The 18,905-nt window shown below is 36.4% G+C and overlaps 1 protein-coding gene and 1 long non-coding RNA gene across 2 annotated transcripts in view; both read left to right on the top strand.

Moving 5' to 3' along the window:
• Nucleotides 1-11,974, top strand: part of LOC137617866 (uncharacterized) — a 12,512-nt gene extending 538 nt beyond the window's left edge. The window contains exons 2-3 of the long non-coding RNA XR_011039684.1: nucleotides 1,108-1,176; nucleotides 11,914-11,974. This is a non-coding gene — a long non-coding RNA (uncharacterized lncRNA). The remainder of the gene's footprint in view (nucleotides 1-1,107; nucleotides 1,177-11,913) is intronic.
• A 2,562-nt stretch (nucleotides 11,975-14,536) lies between these two features.
• Nucleotides 14,537-16,276, top strand: LOC137618427 (uncharacterized). The gene is made up of 3 exons (XM_068348595.1): nucleotides 14,537-14,795; nucleotides 15,508-15,690; nucleotides 16,179-16,276. The coding sequence occupies exons 1-3, from the start codon at nucleotides 14,537-14,539 to the stop codon at nucleotides 16,274-16,276; spliced, it is 540 nt and encodes a 179-aa protein (XP_068204696.1).
• The last annotated feature ends 2,629 nt before the right edge of the window (nucleotides 16,277-18,905 follow it).

The raw sequence follows: 18,905 nt of genomic DNA, 5'->3' as shown, positions 1-18,905 counted from the left end.
CAATGGCGACAAAATGGCGTCTGTCGGCCTGGTGGTATGCGACCTGAGCGGCAATCGTTATGAGCTGATTAATGTACGTAACCATATAGCGGTTTTTTTTTTTCTTCTTTCTTTTTTACGCAGACGATTAGGCCTATGCGGTTGAGACTCATGGCGATTGGTGGCGATATTGGTCGTTATTACAGCGTAGATGCATCACAATGAGCTAAATTTTTTCCGTTATGACAGTTGCAGCCTTAAATCGCATATGTTTTACTCTGGCATTATTCGGATATTGAAAGGAGAATTTGAGACTTGGATCTTTTGTACTGGTAAAGGTCAAATGTTTGTAATATGCAATACTCTAAAAGGATGTTAAGGTCATATAAAGGTAGTTGTTATTACTAATCTAAAGAGAAGCTCCAGCTGATTTTGCACCGATTCAAGTTTTTATCAGGGTGAATGTCACAGCATGCCGAATACAGATAATTTTTCAAAACTGAGATAGAAGTAATACTGAATGATTGGTACTTACAGTGTATGATTAAGCTCATGTTCTTAATGGTATGGAGTTTACATAGAACAGATAACTGGCAAAGTTTGCAATCGAAGTAATGATGAGATCATAATCTTTGTGCCAAAAAGGTGGTAATGTGTTTGCCAACAATAAAGCTGCGTTACACTGGATTTAATTTCATACAAGTGAATAAATATTATGTTGCAGCTTTTCTGGCGAATTATGAATAATTATCAAGTTAAACAATGAAAGGAAAATATCCCCAGTAACTAGATGTGAAGGTACTCCATATGATAGTCATGAATAAACTGCCTTTTCAGATCTGATACAGTAACCTTTTTCTGTTCACTTCCCTTAAAAATTAACAAAAATCAAAACTTCATTTTCTGAATCCTTTATCAACTTCAAAATGCTAGTAAAATAAGTTTAATAAAAGGCAAATTGAAATTGACATGATATTCATGAATATCATTGTTATATACAGCACAGATGTAATTGTTATTCTCACCAATTACATTGGTGTAAGTGTATTTCATAGTAAAGTGTTTACTGTTATACACGACATTAGTTTTACGATATAGAGGTAACATATGCAATCCTTTAAATTTCAGGTCTTTGTAGGATAGTGTGCGCTAAAACACCTGAGTGTACAGCCTTCAGTATTGTCTTCCAGGAAAATGGTAAGATGGACTCTTTCTTAACAATAACTTTGCTTTTCGTCCTGTCTATCAGTAGGTTACAATTTTATCCTTCGCAAGCAAAATGATATATGCATGTTTGTTATACCTTAGAAGTAGTAGTAGGTTGGCCAGGGCACCAGCCACCCTTTGAGATACTACCGCTAGAGAGTTATTGGGTCATTTCACTAGCCAGACAGTACTACATTGGATCATTCTCTCTGGTTACGACTCGTTTTCCCTTTGCCTACACATACACCGAATAGTCTGGCCTATTCTTTACATATTCCCCTTTGTCCCCATATTCCTGACAACACAGATTACCAAACAATTCTTCCTCTCTCAAGGGGTTAACTACTGCACTGTAATTGTTCAGTGGCTACCTTCCTCTTGATAAGGGTAGAAAAGACTCTTTAGCTATGGTAAGCAGCTCTTCTAGGAGAAGGACACTCCAAAATCAAACCATTGTTCTCTAGTCTTGGGTATTGCCATAGCCTGTGTACCATGGTCGTCCACTGTCTTGGGGTTGAGTTCTCTTGCTTGAGGGTACACTTGGGGACAGTATTCTATCTTATTTCTCTTCCTCTTACTGTTTATAAAGTTTTTATAGTGTATATATGAAAGATTTCTTTTAATGTTGTTACTGTTCTTAAAGTGTTTTGTTTATTTCCACATTTCCTTTCCTCACTGGGCTATTTTTCATGTTGTAGCCCTTAGGCTTATAGCATCATGCTTTTCCAACTAGGACTGTAGCTTAGCAAGTAATAATAATAATAATAATAATAATAATAATAATAATAATAATAATAATAATAATAAAGGCAAATGTATTACATTACCTTTTTCCAATATTTGATATGCTTTGATATACATTATTATCCTGATGAATGATCGTCATAGATTTTCACACAATTTTACAGATAAGGTTAGGTAGGGTGTAGAGTGTAATCGACATTGTTTCTCTGTGGTTTTACGCAGTTCTACAAACACATCAATTTGAAGATAAGGAAATAAGAGTCATTATTATTACTTTTTAAATGTATGTTGGTTCTCTTAATTATGGAAATTATGGAAAATTTGTTTAAAGGTTGCCCATGAATGGTACATACAAGGGACAGTGACAATGGCGGTGTTATATTAGGACCGCGTACCCTGCTTCTTATAAGTCCTGCTATCAATGTGGATGTCATGAGAATCAGGTAATAAAAGTTCGTGGCAGGCATAACAACTTTTATTTGTGTTCCATTTACCGGAATCCAGACATGGATGATTCTATCTTCGATTGCCTTCTTATCATTATGGCTAAGATACAAGAAGATGATAGAAAGGCTTCTTTTGTCTTTGTTGGTGATTTTAATGCTCACCATAGGGAGTGGTTGAGTTCTATCTCTCCTACCGATCGCCATGGCTTAAGAGCTTTAGACTTTGCCTCGGAATCAGGCTGTGAGTAAATCATAAATAAAGCTACTCACAAGTTTGGTAATTGCTTGGACCTTGTATACCTTGACTCCCCTGGCGTTATAAGTAGTACGGTTGGTTCTCCAGTCGGGACATCTGATCATGCCTTGATTTCATTAGTAGTGAAGACTGAGCAGCCTGTCCCTGATATATCATACTCTTGTAAAATTTATATGAAATCCCAAGCAGACTGGAATGGGATTTTGCATGATCTTTTGTGCTTGAATTGGTCAATTATATAGTAGTGTAGATCCTGTTGTCCCTTTGAATGAGAATCTAGTCAACATAATTGATAGGCGTATCTCTTCTCGTGTGCTAAGGTACCGAGTGAAGGACAAACCGTGGTTCAATGATGATTGTAGACGTGCTTATTTGGAGAAGCAGGAGGCCTATCATCTTTGGAAGGATAACAGATCAGATTTGACCTGGAACAACTATACTCAGCTTCGAGCTTTTGCTCAGAGAGTTTATGCCTCAACTGAAAAGGAGTACAATTTAACAATAAAAGAAACCCTTTCTGGTACAACTCAGGAACATAAATGGTGGTCTACCCTTAAATCTGCACTCTTTGGTGTAGATGCAACAGTTCCTCCTTTACTTAAACCAGATGGCTCAGTCACTCACTGTCCAAAGGAAAAGGCATCCCTGTTGGCTGATGTTTTTGACAGTAAACAGAGTAATGAAAAACTTGAACTTCCTCGTTCCTGTTTTCCTGAGGCTAAACTAACTAGTTTAGCTTTTCGATCTCGTGAGATTAAAGCTCTGTTGATGAACCTTGATGCTTATGGAGGTGTAGACCCAAATGGCATTTTTCCTTTGTTTTTTATAAAGACAGCAGATTTCTTAGCTCTAAAGTTATCTGTTATTTTGCGCAAGTTAGCAAGAAGAGGAGCTTTTAGCATTTGTTGGAGAATTGGTAATGTTACTCCTCTATGTTAATGTGTTTGTGGTAGCTCAAGTCCCACTGATTACCGCCCAATTTCCATAACTCCCATATTATCTAAAGTTTTTGAACGTCTCCTGGCAAAACGTCTTAATAGGTTTCTGAAGGTAATCATATATTCCCTAGTTTGCAATTTGGTTTTCGTAAAGGCCTTGGAGCATGTGATGCCCTTCTTACAATCTCCAATGCTGTAAAGAAATCCCTTGATTGTGGTCAGGAAGTTCGAAGGATTGGCCTTGATTTTAGTGCTGCCTTTGACCATGTTAATTGTGAGGCCCTAGTTTTCAAACTCAAACAGTTGGGAGTGGGTGGGTCGTTTCTTGGCATTATTATTGATTTTTTAAGTAATAGATCTCAAAGACTTGTCGTTGATGGGCACCATAGTAAGTATAGGAATGTGATATCCGGTGTTCCACAGGGTAGTGTTCTTGGCCCATTACTTTTTATACTATATACATATACCCCCTGTGGCGTCGGGGGCATATAAAAATTAGAATAGCGCCAACGTTATCCCTGCGTGTCGTAAGAGGCGACTAAAAGGGACGGGACGAGGGGGCTGGGAACCCCCTCTCCTGTATAAAAATCCTACGAGACAAAGACAAAGAGATGGAGCTGGGGGAAGAGTGACTGCTCCCCGCACTCTAGTTTTGGGGTGTTTGAATGTGCGTGGATGTAGTACGATAGAGAGTAAAAGATGTGAGATTGGAAGTATGTTTAGAAGTAGAAGGATGGATGTATTGGCCTTGTGTGAGACAAAGATGAAAGGAAAGGGTGAAGTGATATTTGGTGAAATGTCTGGTAGAGTGTCTGGGATTGAAAGGGGAAGAGCGAGAGAGGGTGTGGCGTTATTGCTGAGTGAATGAATGACAGGTAAAGTAACGGAATGGAAGGAGATATCATCTAGGTTAATGTGGGTAAGGGTTAGGTTGGGTAGGGAATGTTGGGCGTTTGTCAGTGCGTATGGGCCAGGTAGTGAGAAAAGTGAAGAAGAGCGGAATGAGTTCTGGAATGAATTAACTAGGTGTGTAGAAGGACTGGATAGAAGGAATTATGTAGTTGTCATGGGTGACTTAAATGCTAGAGTGGGCGCTGGAGAGGTAGAAGGTGTCATTGGGAAGTATGGCGTACCAGGTGAAAATGAGAGTGGTGAGAGACTGGTAGATATGTGTGTTGAACAAGAGATGGTAATAAGTGCTAGCTTTTTTAAAAAGAAAGATAAAAATAAGTATACATGGGTAAGAGTGGCAAATGGAAGAGTAGTAGAAAGGGCATTAATGGATTATGTGTTGATAACTAAAAGAATGTTTGGAAGATTGAAAGACGTGCACGTGTTTAGGGGTATGGCTAACGGTATGTCTGATCATTTTTTTGGTGGAAGGAAAATTAGTTGTAGCAAAAGAGTGGGGGAATAGAGTAGGTGGATGTAAAAGGGAGCTAGTGAGGGTTGAAGAGCTAATAAAACCGGGGGTAAAAAGTAAATATCAGGAAAGGTTGAAAATGGCACATGATGAGGTGAGAGTAAGAGAAACTGGTAATTTAGAGGAGGAGTGGAAGTTAGCAATAGAAAATTTTGTTGGGATTGCAAGTGATGTATGTGGCAAGAAGGTTGTTGGAGGCAGCATGAGGAAGGGCAGTGAATGGTGGAATGAAGGAGTGAAGGTAAAAGTGGAAGAGAAAAAGAGGGCTTTTGAAGAATGGCTGCAGAGTAATAGTATAGAGAAGTATGAAAAATATAGAGAGAAAAATGTGGAAGTAAAGCGCAAGGTACGTGAGGCAAAGAGGGCAGCTGACCTGAGGTTGGGTCAGGGATTGGGTCAGTCATATGAAGAGAATAAGAAGAAGTTTTGGAAAGAAGTGAAGAGAGTAAGGAAGGCTGGCGCAAGAATTGAAGAGACAGTGAAAGATGGAAATGGAAGGTTGTTAAAAGGAGAGGAGGCAAGGAAAAGGTGGGCGGAATATTTTGAAAGTTTGCTGAATGTTGAGGATAATAGGGAGGCAGATATAATTGCTGTTCCAGGTGTTGAGGTGCCAGTGATGGGAGATGAGAATGAGAGAGAGATTACAATAGAGGAAGTGAGGAGAGCACTAGATGTAACGAGAGTAGGAAAAGCATCTGGTATGGATGGTGTGAAAGCTGAGATGTTGAAGGAAGGGGGTGTGACTGTACTTGAATGGTTGGTGAGATTGTTTAATATGTGTTTTGTGTTGTCAATGGTACCAGTAGATTGGGTTTGTGCATGTATTGTACCACTATATAAGGGTAAGGGAGATGTGCATGAGTGTTGTAATTCAAGAGGTATTAGTTTGTTGAGTGTAGTTGGAAAAGTGTATGGTAGAGTAATGATTAACCCTGGATAGGTACGCTACTCGGATACCCCTTTAAGGGTATACTCGGTCGTGCGCGACCCCGACTTCCAAAAAAATTCAGGAAAAATTTAGTTATGCATCAATCTTTATTGTTTGACTTGCTAAAAATACTTCAAAGAATGCTAAAAACTACTGAAAATATAAATGATACCCATCCACAAAATAACTATTTATTAGAAATATATTAAAAATTTAAGTATACAAAAAAAAGACGACGTAAATATTCACAAAAAATAGAAATATACATACACACATAAATCCCTTTAGGGACACCTTCTTAGATGGCAAAGCAACAGCGTGTAATTGCTGGAAATGAGTTGGACTCATAGAAGTCAAGATCTGAAATGAGATAAAAAGGGTAACTTTTTTTGGCCAAAAAAATTTGTCAAAATTTCATGAATTTTTTTGGGTACCCAAATGAAATAAGAAGAGGCTAATTTTTTTATAGAATAAACTCATATTATCCTAGAACAGAAATACATAATAAAATGTGCACTAAGATGTAATTTACTGTTATATCAGGGGCGAAATCTAAAGGTCATTTTTTGACGGCCTAGTTTCACAATGTAAATTTCTTATGAAAATCATTGTATCTCCTATAAAATATGATATTTATGCATTAAAATATACCAAAATATCACAAATTCTATACAGAACAAGAATATATAGAGATATGCCAACTTACCTTCCGGGTATGTCAACAAAATGGCCGCAGACCGCAACAACTCTTACAGCCCAAACTACCACTTGAAATGAAGAATGAGGTTGCAAGCTCCATATTATCATCAACATCTCTTTTTAACTCCATTAGAAGTGTGTTGATGACATCCATGCCGAGGGAATACTGCCTGCTGGCCATTATTGAAGATAAATTCAAAATGAATAGAAAAAAATCAGAAATTTGCAAAAAATTAAAAAATTCAGAAATTAGCATTTGAGGGAAAATGGACCTCATGGCAATATATGGCATCTAAGCCAAAACCAATGTCATGCAAGTGGTAGACACCATCCACCCACACTTTCCAACTATAAAGAACCAAACAAGTATCAACACTGTTCGACAATTTGCTGTTTGATCACTTACCCCTATAAAGGTATTTCAGGGTCAAGGTCGAACCCTGGGGGGGGTAAAAAAACGGGGAAGGAGGGAAGTTAGACGAAAATCAGTCCTAAAGCAGACAATGGCATGTAGACTAATCACCCCTTGCAGGTCGATCACTTCCATATTCGAGACAGCTGATGATTTATGGGGAAAAAACAGGTTTTGAAAATGCTGTAGGGGTCGCTTACGACCCATCATACCTTTCCAGGGTTAAGATTAAGGATAAAACAGAGAATGCAATCTTGGAAGTACAGGGTGGTTTTAGAAGAGGTAGGGGTTGTATGAATCAGATTTTTACAGTTAGGCAGATATGCGAGAAATATTTAGCAAAAGGTAAGGAGATGTATGTTGCGTTTATGGATCTGGAGAAAGCATATGATAGAGTTGATAGGGAAGCAATGTGGAATGTGATAAGGTTATATGGAGTTGTTGGAAGGTTGTTGCAAGCAGTGAAAAGTTTCTACAAAGGTAGTAAAGCATGTGTTAGAATAGGAAATGAAGTGAGTGATTGGTTTCCGGTGAGAATGGGGCTGAGACAGGGATGCGTGATGTCGCCGTGGTTGTTTAACTTGTATGTTGATGGAGTGGTGAGAGAGGTGAATGCTCGAGTGCTTGGACGAGGATTAAAACTGGTAGGCGAGAATGACCATGAATGGGAGGTAAATCAGTTGTTGTTTGCGGATGATACTGTACTGGTAGCAGACACAGAAGAGAAGCTTGACCGACTAGTGACAGAATTTGGAAGGGTGTGTGAGAGAAGGAAGTTGAGAGTTAATGTGGGTAAGAGTAAGGTTATGAGATGTACGAGAAGGGAAGGTGGTGCAAGGTTGAATGTCATGTTGAATGGAGAGTTACTTGAGGAGGTGGATCAGTTTAAGTACTTGGGGTCTGTTGTTGCAGCAAATGGTGGAGTGGAAGCAGATGTACGTCAGAGAGTCAATGAAGGTTGCAAAGTGTTGGGGGCAGTTAAGGGAGTAGTAAAAAATAGAGGGTTGGGCATGAATGTAAAGAGAGTTCTATATGAGAAAGTGATTGTACCAACTGTGATGTATGGATCGGAGTTGTGGGGAATGAAAGTGATGGAGAGACAGAAATTGAATGTGTTTGAGATGAAGTGTCTAAGGAGTATGGCTGGTGTATCTCGAGTAGATAGGGTTAGGAACGAAGTGGTGAGGGAGAGAACGGGTGTAAGAAATGAGTTAGCGGCTAGATTGGATATGAATGTGTTGAGGTGGTTTGGCCATGTTGAGAGGATGGAAAAGGGTTGTCTGCTAAAGAAGGTGATGAATGGAAGAGTTGATGGGAGAAGTACAAGAGGAAGGCCAAGGTTTGGGTGGATGGATGGTGTGAAGAAAGCTCTGGGTGATAGGAGGATAGATGTGAGAGGCAAGAGAGCGTGCTAGAAATAGGAATGAATGGCGAGCGATTGTGACGCAGTTCCGGTAGGCCCTGCTGCTTCCTCCGGTGCCTTAGATGACCGCGGAGGTAGCAGCAGTAGGGGATTCAGCATTATGAAGCTTCATCTGTGGTGGATAATGTGGGAGGTTGGGCTGTGGCGCCCTAGCAGTACCAGCTGAACTCGGTTGAGTCCCTGGTTAGGCTGAAGGAACGTAAGGAGTAGAGGTCCCCTTTTTGTTTTGTTTCTTTGTTGATGTCGGCTACCCCCCAAAATTGGGGGAGGTGCCTTTGGTATATGTATGTGACACATGACATGTGGTTTGGCCTAGAAAACAAGCTTGTTGCATATGCAGATGATGCTACTCTCTTTGCATCAATTCCATTCCCTGAATGTAGATCTGGGGTTGGTGAATCCCTTAATAGAAATTTAGCTAAAATTAGTGCATGGTGCAAATTATGGGGTATGAAGTATGATTGTAAGTAGGTAAAGGACGGTGGCTCCTTAACATCCGTATCTCAGTATTGATAATGTTTCTTTAAATTTGTATGACTTTTAAAATTTTAGGTGTGATTTTCGACAGCAAATTTACTTTTGAGAAACACATAAGGTCTGTGTCTTCTTCAATTGCACAAAAAAATTGGCTTATTGAGAAAGTCTTACAAGATTTTCGGTGATCAATCTATTCTGAAGAAGTGTTTTAATTCTTTCATTCTACCTTGTTTCGAGTATTGGTCTCCTGTCTGGTGTTCAGCTGCTGATTTTCATCTTAATTTGTTGGACAGAAACTTACATTCTATTAAATTTCTTATTCCTGATCTAGATATTGATCTCTGGCACCGGCATTCAATTAGTTCCTTATGCATGTTGTATAAGATTTTTCATAACTCTGACCATCCTTTACATTCAGATCTCACTGGACAATTCTATCCTGTTCGTAATACTAGGCAGGCAGTTAATTCTAATAGCCAGGCCTTCTCCTTCATGAGGCTCAATACTACACAGTATTCTAGATGTTTTATTCCAGCTGCTACCAAGTTGTGGAATGACCTTCCCAATCGGGTAGTTGAATCAGTAGAACTTCAAAAGTTCAAAGTTGGAGCAAATATTTTTATGTTGACCAGGCTGACATGAGTCTTTTTATAGTTTATATATGACTTATCTGTTTTTGTCGTTGTTAATAGTTTATATATGACATATCTGTTTTGACGTTGTTACTGTTTTTAGAATGATTTATTGTTGATTTATTCTCCTCATTTACTTATTTCCTTATTTCCTTTACTCACTGGGCTGTCATTCGCTGTTGGAGCCCTTGGGCTTGTAGCATCTTGCTTTTACAAATAGGGTTGTAGTTTGGCTGGTAATAATATATATATATATATATATATATATATATATATATATATATATATATATATATATATATATATATATATATATATATATATACAGTGCATATATGTATATACTCGACACTGCCATGGAGGGTGTAATTAAAGTAATTCAAACTACAAACTTTGAACGATTGAAATTGTTACATAGGACGGATCGGTTCATTAGCGAGAACGTATTTCCTGTCAGAAAGCAATTGTAGGTTAGGTGCTTACACATGTCCTCTGAGGATCAGACAAATATGTGAAATAAGGTTAACAATATTGAAGCTTAATTGGCCACTACTCTACTAAGCATATATGAAAGTCAGTTGAAATTCTATTTATTTAGGAAGTACAATAACAGAACGTAAGATAAGGGGAAACCTGTTTAGCTTCAGGAGAGAAAATGGTTGTGAAACAAGACGACTGAATGATAGAAATTCTATTTGAAGCCAATATTTGAAATAATTTGAACATAGGATGGAAAGATTGCATATGCGTTGCGTTTAAAGACAACTATAATATTTAAGGAAATTAAGAAGCCATTTGGTAGTTCTTTATTTAGAATTGATTTCTATTTCAGTAATTATTAATCAACGTGAGTAATGCTGACGTGAGTCTTATTTCCCGTCTGTATCTCATCGCCTAAAAAACTCTGAAGCCAAGAACCACACTTTGAACTCTTAAAAGTGAAGGAAATTAGGAAATTTGTTGACTATGAATGAAAGTATATACAAAATCACAAAGAAGATTTTCAAAAAAAGCAAACAAAGCAGTAACAAAGTCCGACCCATACACAGCCCAGCACATCAACAGAAAATTGACCAAATACTTGTCACTAGGTCAGTGGGTGACTAAAAGCACCGCTGTACAAAGGTGTCAAATGTCAACTTCTGGTCAGGTCAGCTAAATTTAGATATGGGAGTAAATAGTAGACTTAAGAATTGTTGCAGTTGTAGGAGGACAGGTTGATAATCTCATTATTCATCACCACGGGTACCCAGTATAAAGATTATGGCTGTTTTATCAAAAGCAATAGGTATGTCACCATGTTACTACTATACTATATATTATCCATGTTGCCTTGTTCTTCCCTGAATTACATTACATAACTGTAGTAGAGTTTCTCATTGAAGATTTCAGATGTAGTGACAATGAATGTTGATATGTGTACGGCAAGAGTCATTCGAATTAGTTCCGGCTTGAATTCATCGGTTGCATTGGAAGGTATTTTGGTTGATTTAAAAATGAAGGCTTCCCACCTCTCATTGTCGAACCCAATTCTAAAGAGAAGATATCTTGGGTGGACCTAGAACCTTTATCATGGTGGTTTGAATATGTGGGAAAACGTGAGCTGGGTTTTAGTTCAAGAAGCCACCGTAGGCAGTTGGTTTGATAGGACTTATGAAATGTGCTCTGACATATTAACGGACTCACAGCTGATTTCTCATTGCCCTTTCTGCTCTTGTTCTTTGGGTTAATAGCGCTTTCGTATCCTTCAACTTTGGTTTCAAATCTCTCTCTCTCTCTCTCTCTCTCTCTCTCTCTCTCTCTCTCTCTCTCTCTCTCTCAATTAATGATACATTGATACATAGGCGTTAGCACCAATTTCATTTAAAAGGTAAAATTAAAAGTAAATAGAAAAACTAGACTTGAATAAATATCCTTTTAGGACTGAATCAATAGGTCAAGCTACATCTAATCTGCATCAGCTGGATATACTCTATTTTTAGTGCAATTTATCCCCGAAGAGCCGACTTACATTAAATAGCAGGTTTTCAGACAACAGTTCTGTAAAAAGGTTAAGGTGTTGCTAAAAAAGAATGTCAAGGAAGAGGTAAAATCTATGATAATTGGGAAACATTTGATTGATAAATGAATCAGAGAAAAAAATACTAACAGTGCTCAGCTTATTCTGCCATAAGGGTCTAAAGGAGCCATATCTTGTTTCTTTGAATGTGGTTATTTCGAGAAAGTATATGAGTTCATATAAAGAAGCATATTTAGACTAGTACCGTATGCCCATTATGAATGCTGAAATGTATTTAGAAGATATAATATCTTATTTTTCGCTATTAATAAATTATGTTTTAATCCACAGGGATGTTTAGCTGTTTCTACAGCAATTATTCAATTTTGAATTGGGAAAACACTGAGCCGAATACATCAGCCATCACCTTCATCAAACATGGTATGAACATGTAAATGTTTATGTGGCATGAAACAAAAAATCTATAGATTTCTTATAAACTGTCACAAATGCGTTTTGGGGCAAATGTACTGCACTTTATAACCAGGTCAAAATTAAAATTAGATAATCAGAAAGAAGGTAAGAAAATCATTTAATAATATTAGTGACGCTGTCAGTTTCACAAATCAATTAATAAAATTTATTAACCCTTTTTATTGCACATTATTTTGGTTAAATCAAATATTAATGTGCCATCACTACAAGAAACGTATGCACTGTAAAACCTTAGTTTTATCTTGACACTTGGAAGGTTCTTGATGTTTCTGTGTATTTGGTTTTTTTACCAACCAATCTACTTCTGATATTAGGTATTCTATCGTTCATCTTTTCTGTTTCAAACTCGTTATAAAATGTCCCTTCAAAGTTTGTACGTGATATATTAATATATGAGTTAGATGACACAAGTAAAAGTAAGCCATTTTTAAATCTAATAGATAAAATAGATGGAAGAAAGTTTCGAATTAAATCAGTATTAGTATAAAGAAAAAGTATCTCACAATTTGAGCAATAAATTTGATTACTTCAACATTATGTATTTCTTATGCTTGTCATAATATTCAATTGACCTTCAGTTGTTTTCGAGGACGTTCGTGCAATTTCCAATAGAGGATAATATTGTCTGTGTAAGACAAGGAGCTCTAGCTATATTCTTAGCAATATTGTATAAACGTGATCATGTAGCCAAACATTTTCGCTTATATAATATCTAAAGACACAAGTTTATAAGATAATGAGGTCAGTCATTGCTTAGCTACGTACAATAGGTATCATCATAGGATGAAGATCGATCTGATACATAGCAAATGGTATTACTAATACTGTATTGTAAAAAACAAAAAAACAAAAAAACAAAAAAAAAGTCTTCATGGTATTACTACGTAATCCATTTTCGAACTGAGTATCAATAAAAGCAATGTAAGGTCAATTAGTTTAATATTTTTTCAAAGCCCATGTACTGTATATAGGGCAGACTGGCAGCGAGTACGCGAGTGAGCGAGATTGGGATTACCTGGACCAAGATCTGTAGACCTTGACCTGGACATCACTTTCAGGAAACGAAACAATCTTTAGGCAGGACTAGAATTGAAACTTTATTTCAAGACTAACATTTAATAGTCTTCTTCTTCTTCTTCTTCTTCTTCTTCTTCTTCTTCTTCTTCTTCTTCTTCTTCTTCTATTTTAGTTGGAGGTCTGGCTCATTTTCAAACTAATATACTCCCCTGAAAATAACATAGAAAAGAAAAATAATAGAACTATTCAGTGCTGTTGATGAAATTTAAATTTTAGTATGTCAGTTAGATTAGGTCCTTCACCAAATGAAATTAATTCTAGTTTCATTCCACCATATGAGGCTCAATACCTTATATTCAAACATAACCTCCTCCAGCTGTTGATAATGTTTATCTTTCGTAAACATTTTTTTTTATATTTTACATAAATCAATATTACAAAGCAAACTCCTGTAATTTCTTTATCAGCATGCCAAAATCATGGCATTAAATGTAGTCTCTTTACAAAATTCAAATGAGTTTAGAAACTAAATTTGAAAATAATTTCTCTGTTGGATCATAAAATATTACAAATAATCATCATGTATTTATAAATTACTTTTAGCTGAAAAGGTTATAAAAATATATTTATCTTCTCTTATGTCTCATTAATATTATGTTTCCCAGTCGATTATTCGAAGTATCGTTCAATTTTAGTGCTGTTAAGTTTATTACTATCTTTTCTTAGCATATTGTATGCCTTACAATTTATGTTTACGTGTCTAATATATCTCATTACAATAAGTGTACTACATCATCTTGAATTTATATGAATATGCATTTACCCGCATATTCCCAATTCTTAAGGGGGCCGTCCGCCATGGGGTGTTGACATAACAACTTTCAACATGGCGGACGGTCCCCTTAAATTCTCCATTACAATTTCAGTTTTCCCATTTCTACAATAAGCTGCCTCCCATTCTTCTATAGTAGACTTAAATAATTCGAACCACTTCCTCAGTTTAGTAACATTCTACTCCATTTACTATGTTTCTATAACATTTTTTTCTAGTATTGTTTTCTTCTCTGCCATTAGTAAGTAGTTGTTTGTCTTACAGTGATTGTTTAACCATTGTTTTTGAGTTGCAATCACCAATTTGTTCCCCTGGAATCCACTGCATTTCTACATAATGTTCTTTGTTATTAATTTCAATTAGCATTATTAATTTCAGTCCTCCATAATCCGATCATTATTATCATCATTATGATGAATAGAATAACATCAACCGTACATACTTTTGAATATTCTTTATAAGGACATTTCTTTGTTGTAAGTATTATGTTAATATTTCCTGGCAGTTAATTACCAGATCCCATTACCTCTGACATGTAGAAGCAAGTACATTTTTCAAAAACTAAATGTTTCAAATGACTTTCCTTTTTCTATTATGTACATTCGTCTGTGTGTATTTCCAAAAGCTGTCATGGGTGCTGAACTGATGGACGACCGAGAGAGGGCAGAGTTTGGTGATTCAACTTCTGGAGTCTCAACCTCATTTTCTTCAGAAACTACAAGTGGTGCCTCAAATTCAAGAACACTGACAACTAATATGACGACATTAGCGTCCGAATCCCCAGTTTCTACAAGTACAACAGAAACCCCCATAACAACTAGCAGTGATACAACTGTGATTTCTACAGAATCTACATGGACAACAACCACATCAGTCACCACAAATGAAGGTAAGCATGCTTAAGACAATAGTTCTTCACCTTCACCATTAATCCTCTGATATGTCAAATCATAAAGCAGAATAGGATCGTGGGGAGAGGCAATACTTAAGCAAAGCAACCTTGCTTTGCCTGGGTTGAGTGGATTTTTAGTTAGAAGTATAAGGTTTAAAATAAACTATCCTCAAACTCTTGTTGTATGCTCCATCTTATACTTAGAAAGAATTGGTGCAATATGCCCCTACATAAGAGCAAAATACATTCAAAGAATAGTATATTAAGTTAAAAAATCCTCAATTTTGAAATGATTAACTTTAACATCCAGATCATTACCCCAAACACCTTAATCCTCATTACTTTCAGTCAGATGATGTTGTTACCCTACTAGCAGTGAGCTAGCCTATACATGTATCAAGAATTGTTACAGCTGTATTTTCTGATAACGTACATTCGAAAGAAGTTCATTCATCTGCATTAGTTTATCCAATGAAATTTGTCAATAATTGCCAATACAGTTTATTATCTTTGAAAGTTATGTAGGGGCTTACCACGCTTTGATTTGGTTGAGGTGATTATGTAGTCAGTAGTCTTAGGTGTGAAAATAGTAATCATATTCAAACTTTCATTTTCCATTATTGATGAAATATAATTCAAATAAAAGGGAAAGAAGGGATATGCAAGGGAGTAAAACAATTAATAACTTTCACTGATTTAATAACAATAGAAACAGCAGAAATAGAAAGTTCGTCTGATTCAAGAACATTTACAACTGCGGTGACGGCATTAGCCTCCGAATCCCCAGTTTCTACAAGTACAACAGTAACCCCCATAATGACTTGCAGTGATACAACTGTGACTTCTACAGAATCTACATGGACAACAACCACATCAGCCACCACAAATAAAGGTAATCATCCTTAATTCAATCGTTCTTTACCTTCACCTGTAATCCTCTGATGCGTCAAATCATAAAGCAGAATGGGATTGTGGGGAGAAGCAATACTTTAGCAAAGCAACATTTCTTTGCCTGTGTTGAGTGGATTTTTTAGTTAGTAGTATAAGGTTTAAATTAGATTACCCTACTCAAACTCTTGTATGTTTTACATTTGATGAAATAAACATCAAATAAAAGAGAAAGAATTGTTGTGCAACTTAAGTTAAAAATCCTTTCATTAGTTACGTAACAGTGAGCACAGGAGAAAGAGCAAGTGCATCCAATCCAACATCACTTGCAACTACTATAATGACAGCTTCAATAAGTGCATAAATAACCACAACAACAATGGACATCGTAATAACTGGGACGGCTACTGAATCTTCACAGATTCATCAGCCACCACAAATAAAGGGCTGTTGAGTTCAACCATTCATTACATTCTCAATTAAACTCTGAAGCATCAAGAGAAATAGAACGTTCATCTGATTTAAAAACACTTACAATTACTATAATGACATTAGCCTCTGAATCTCCAGTTTCGACAAATGCCATATAGCAGAATGAGAGCTTGCGTAAGATCAGTACCAATTTAAATCAAAAGACTCATTAAAACATATACTGTAGATAATTGATGGTAAGAAATATATGCAGTTATAGTTTTGTAAAAATATGAATATGGAGAAGAAAGTAAAAGATGTAATGTAGTAACTGAACCAAGTTGACATTTTATGATGAATCACAGTATGTAATGATAGTAATAACTTTCCCGATAAGATCCAGACCACAGGTAATACCAACAGATTTTGTTCAATTGGTTGACCATAAGGACTGCATACAGGAACCTTGTACCACATGTATGCATCGTGTTTTAATTTACCTAGCAAAAACAAAAATTTCTTGCCTCCATCTACAGCTACAAGACATCCTAACATATAATTAGTGTCATCGTGATATTGAGTCTAATAATCATCATAATCATCTACTGAAAAGGCTGAAGGTACATTCGTACACCCACCATCACATCTACATGCCTCTGTGCATGGAAGCAGAGCCCTTATTCAGCTGCACCTTCCCCACATCCTTTTTCTTGCAACTGCACATTCTTAGATCAAGTACATTGTCTGGTGCAGGTTTCTTGTTCATAGGTTTCGTACTGATACTTTCAGTGCCATCTTTCAATAACCCATTTCCAGTTGGAGATGGGGGAAAGATTTCCAATAAGTGCATGTTTCCAGATGTAATGCTACAGTACAAAATGAAGGAAGTCATCTAATGGCCTGACATAATAAAGAGAAATCAACATAGACATACAGCTTATCACAACCTGTACCATAGCTCACATACAGAGGATACTCCACTACAAAATAATGCCTAAATTTGTCTCAAAATGCTGAAAGCAATATTATTCTTGTCGATGTGAAGGAAAAAAAAATTCATGATAGCATAAAGTCGCAAAAAGGTATAAACAAACTTTCCTTTATACCTGCTGATTCTGATCTTAATTTGTCGGACAGGAACTTACGGTCTATCAAATTTCTTATTTCTGATCTAGATAATAATTTCTGACACCGTCGTTTAATTAGTTTGTTATGCTTGAGATTTTTAAAAATTCTGACCCTCCTTTACATTCAGAACTTTCCGGAGTATACCACCCTGAACGTAATAATAGATATGCATTTAATTCTAATAGTCAGGCCTTCTCCATCATGAGGCTCAGTACTACACAGTATTCTAGGAGTTTTATTCCAGCTATGACCAAGTTGTGGAATGATCTTCAAAAGTTCAAGCTTACAGCAAATGTTTTTTTGTTGAACAGACTGACATAAGTCTCTCTTTATAGTTTATATATGAAAGATCTGTTTTAATCTTGTTACTGTTCTGGAAATGTTTTATTTCAATTTTAATCCATTTTCATACAGTTTATTTATTTCAAAATTTCCTTTTCTCACTGGGCTACTTTTGCCTGTTGGAGCCCTTGGGCTTATAGCCTCCTGCTTTTCCAACTAGGGTTGTAGCTTGGCTAATAATAATAATAATAATAATAATAATAATAACACTTCAAACAAAACCAAAGTCTTTTTAGACAGCATTGAGTATGATTCCTAAGATGACCCAGCAGAGAATCCATTAATAAATATGTGCATCTTAACTCCGTGTAAGGTAATATATTTAAAAGGAAGAATTAAAAATTGTCAAAATGAGATCATCAACTTTTGGCTAGTATTGTAACGATCTTTAGAAGCCTTTATTACCATGACCAATGAACATAGTTCAACTGAGTTCGTTCATATAGTAAATTACAGATTCTGAGGGAGGTGACATGCAGTCGTAGGTTTGTATTTGCAGACATATTTGTTTTGAGTGATTATGAGGTTAGTGTTGGAAAATGGCCTGCTTAACCTTATGGCCCACTTGGAGAGCTTCACTGTCACCCTGGTGCTTACTACCAAGGATCAAGGTACCACTTTTGGTAGTTCATAATTGTTCACATCATGGAGTAAACGGAACCATATTTTCAGAAACAAGATGGAGCCCTGAAAAGGTAACGGCATTTATAAGTAACCTGAAACCTGAATCTTTCCATTTATTGTCCATGTAATCTTTTATCCTTCCTTTGACGTTATATCTTCTAAACAATAAGTTTCACAATTTATCAGCTTTTCATGAGCTACGCTTTCAGTGTGCGACAATGTGCACAGTTTCAAGCTTTTAAAAGATAAGTAATAAAGATAAATATTTCTCACTGGTCTAATATAGTAATTTAATTTTCTTATTGTCTATATATATCTCTATGCTATTGAAGTTTTGTTTTGACTTTCAAATACTAAATATTATGAGGCCTTTATAAATGAATTCCCTTACATAATTACATAAATGTGAAGCCTTTGAAAAACTTATTTTCATGATTAACATGTCTGTTTATTCGGCAGCAGAGTGCGTAGGGCCTTTTCAGTTTGTGCCATGCATTGGCTGCTTCCACGTCAGTAGTGAGAGAAGTACCTGGGAGGTTTCGAAGAGGAGTTGTGAAAATCTCAATTCGTCACTTTACGTCGCCAAGTCTGAAGAGAAATTTCACAAGCTTCGCCTTTGCCTGAAGCACCTCTTCCGTTGTAAGTCACCCACAGTCTATCTTATTGTATAATTTGAAACTATACATTTGACCTAAAGTCTACATTATAATGTAC

This window comes from Palaemon carinicauda, chromosome 24 (assembly GCF_036898095.1).
Source record: "Palaemon carinicauda isolate YSFRI2023 chromosome 24, ASM3689809v2, whole genome shotgun sequence".
Taxonomy (NCBI): Eukaryota; Metazoa; Arthropoda; class Malacostraca; order Decapoda; family Palaemonidae; genus Palaemon; species Palaemon carinicauda.
The sequence above is the reverse complement of the archived record's forward strand: the minus strand, read 5'-3'. Positions and strand labels throughout refer to the sequence as shown.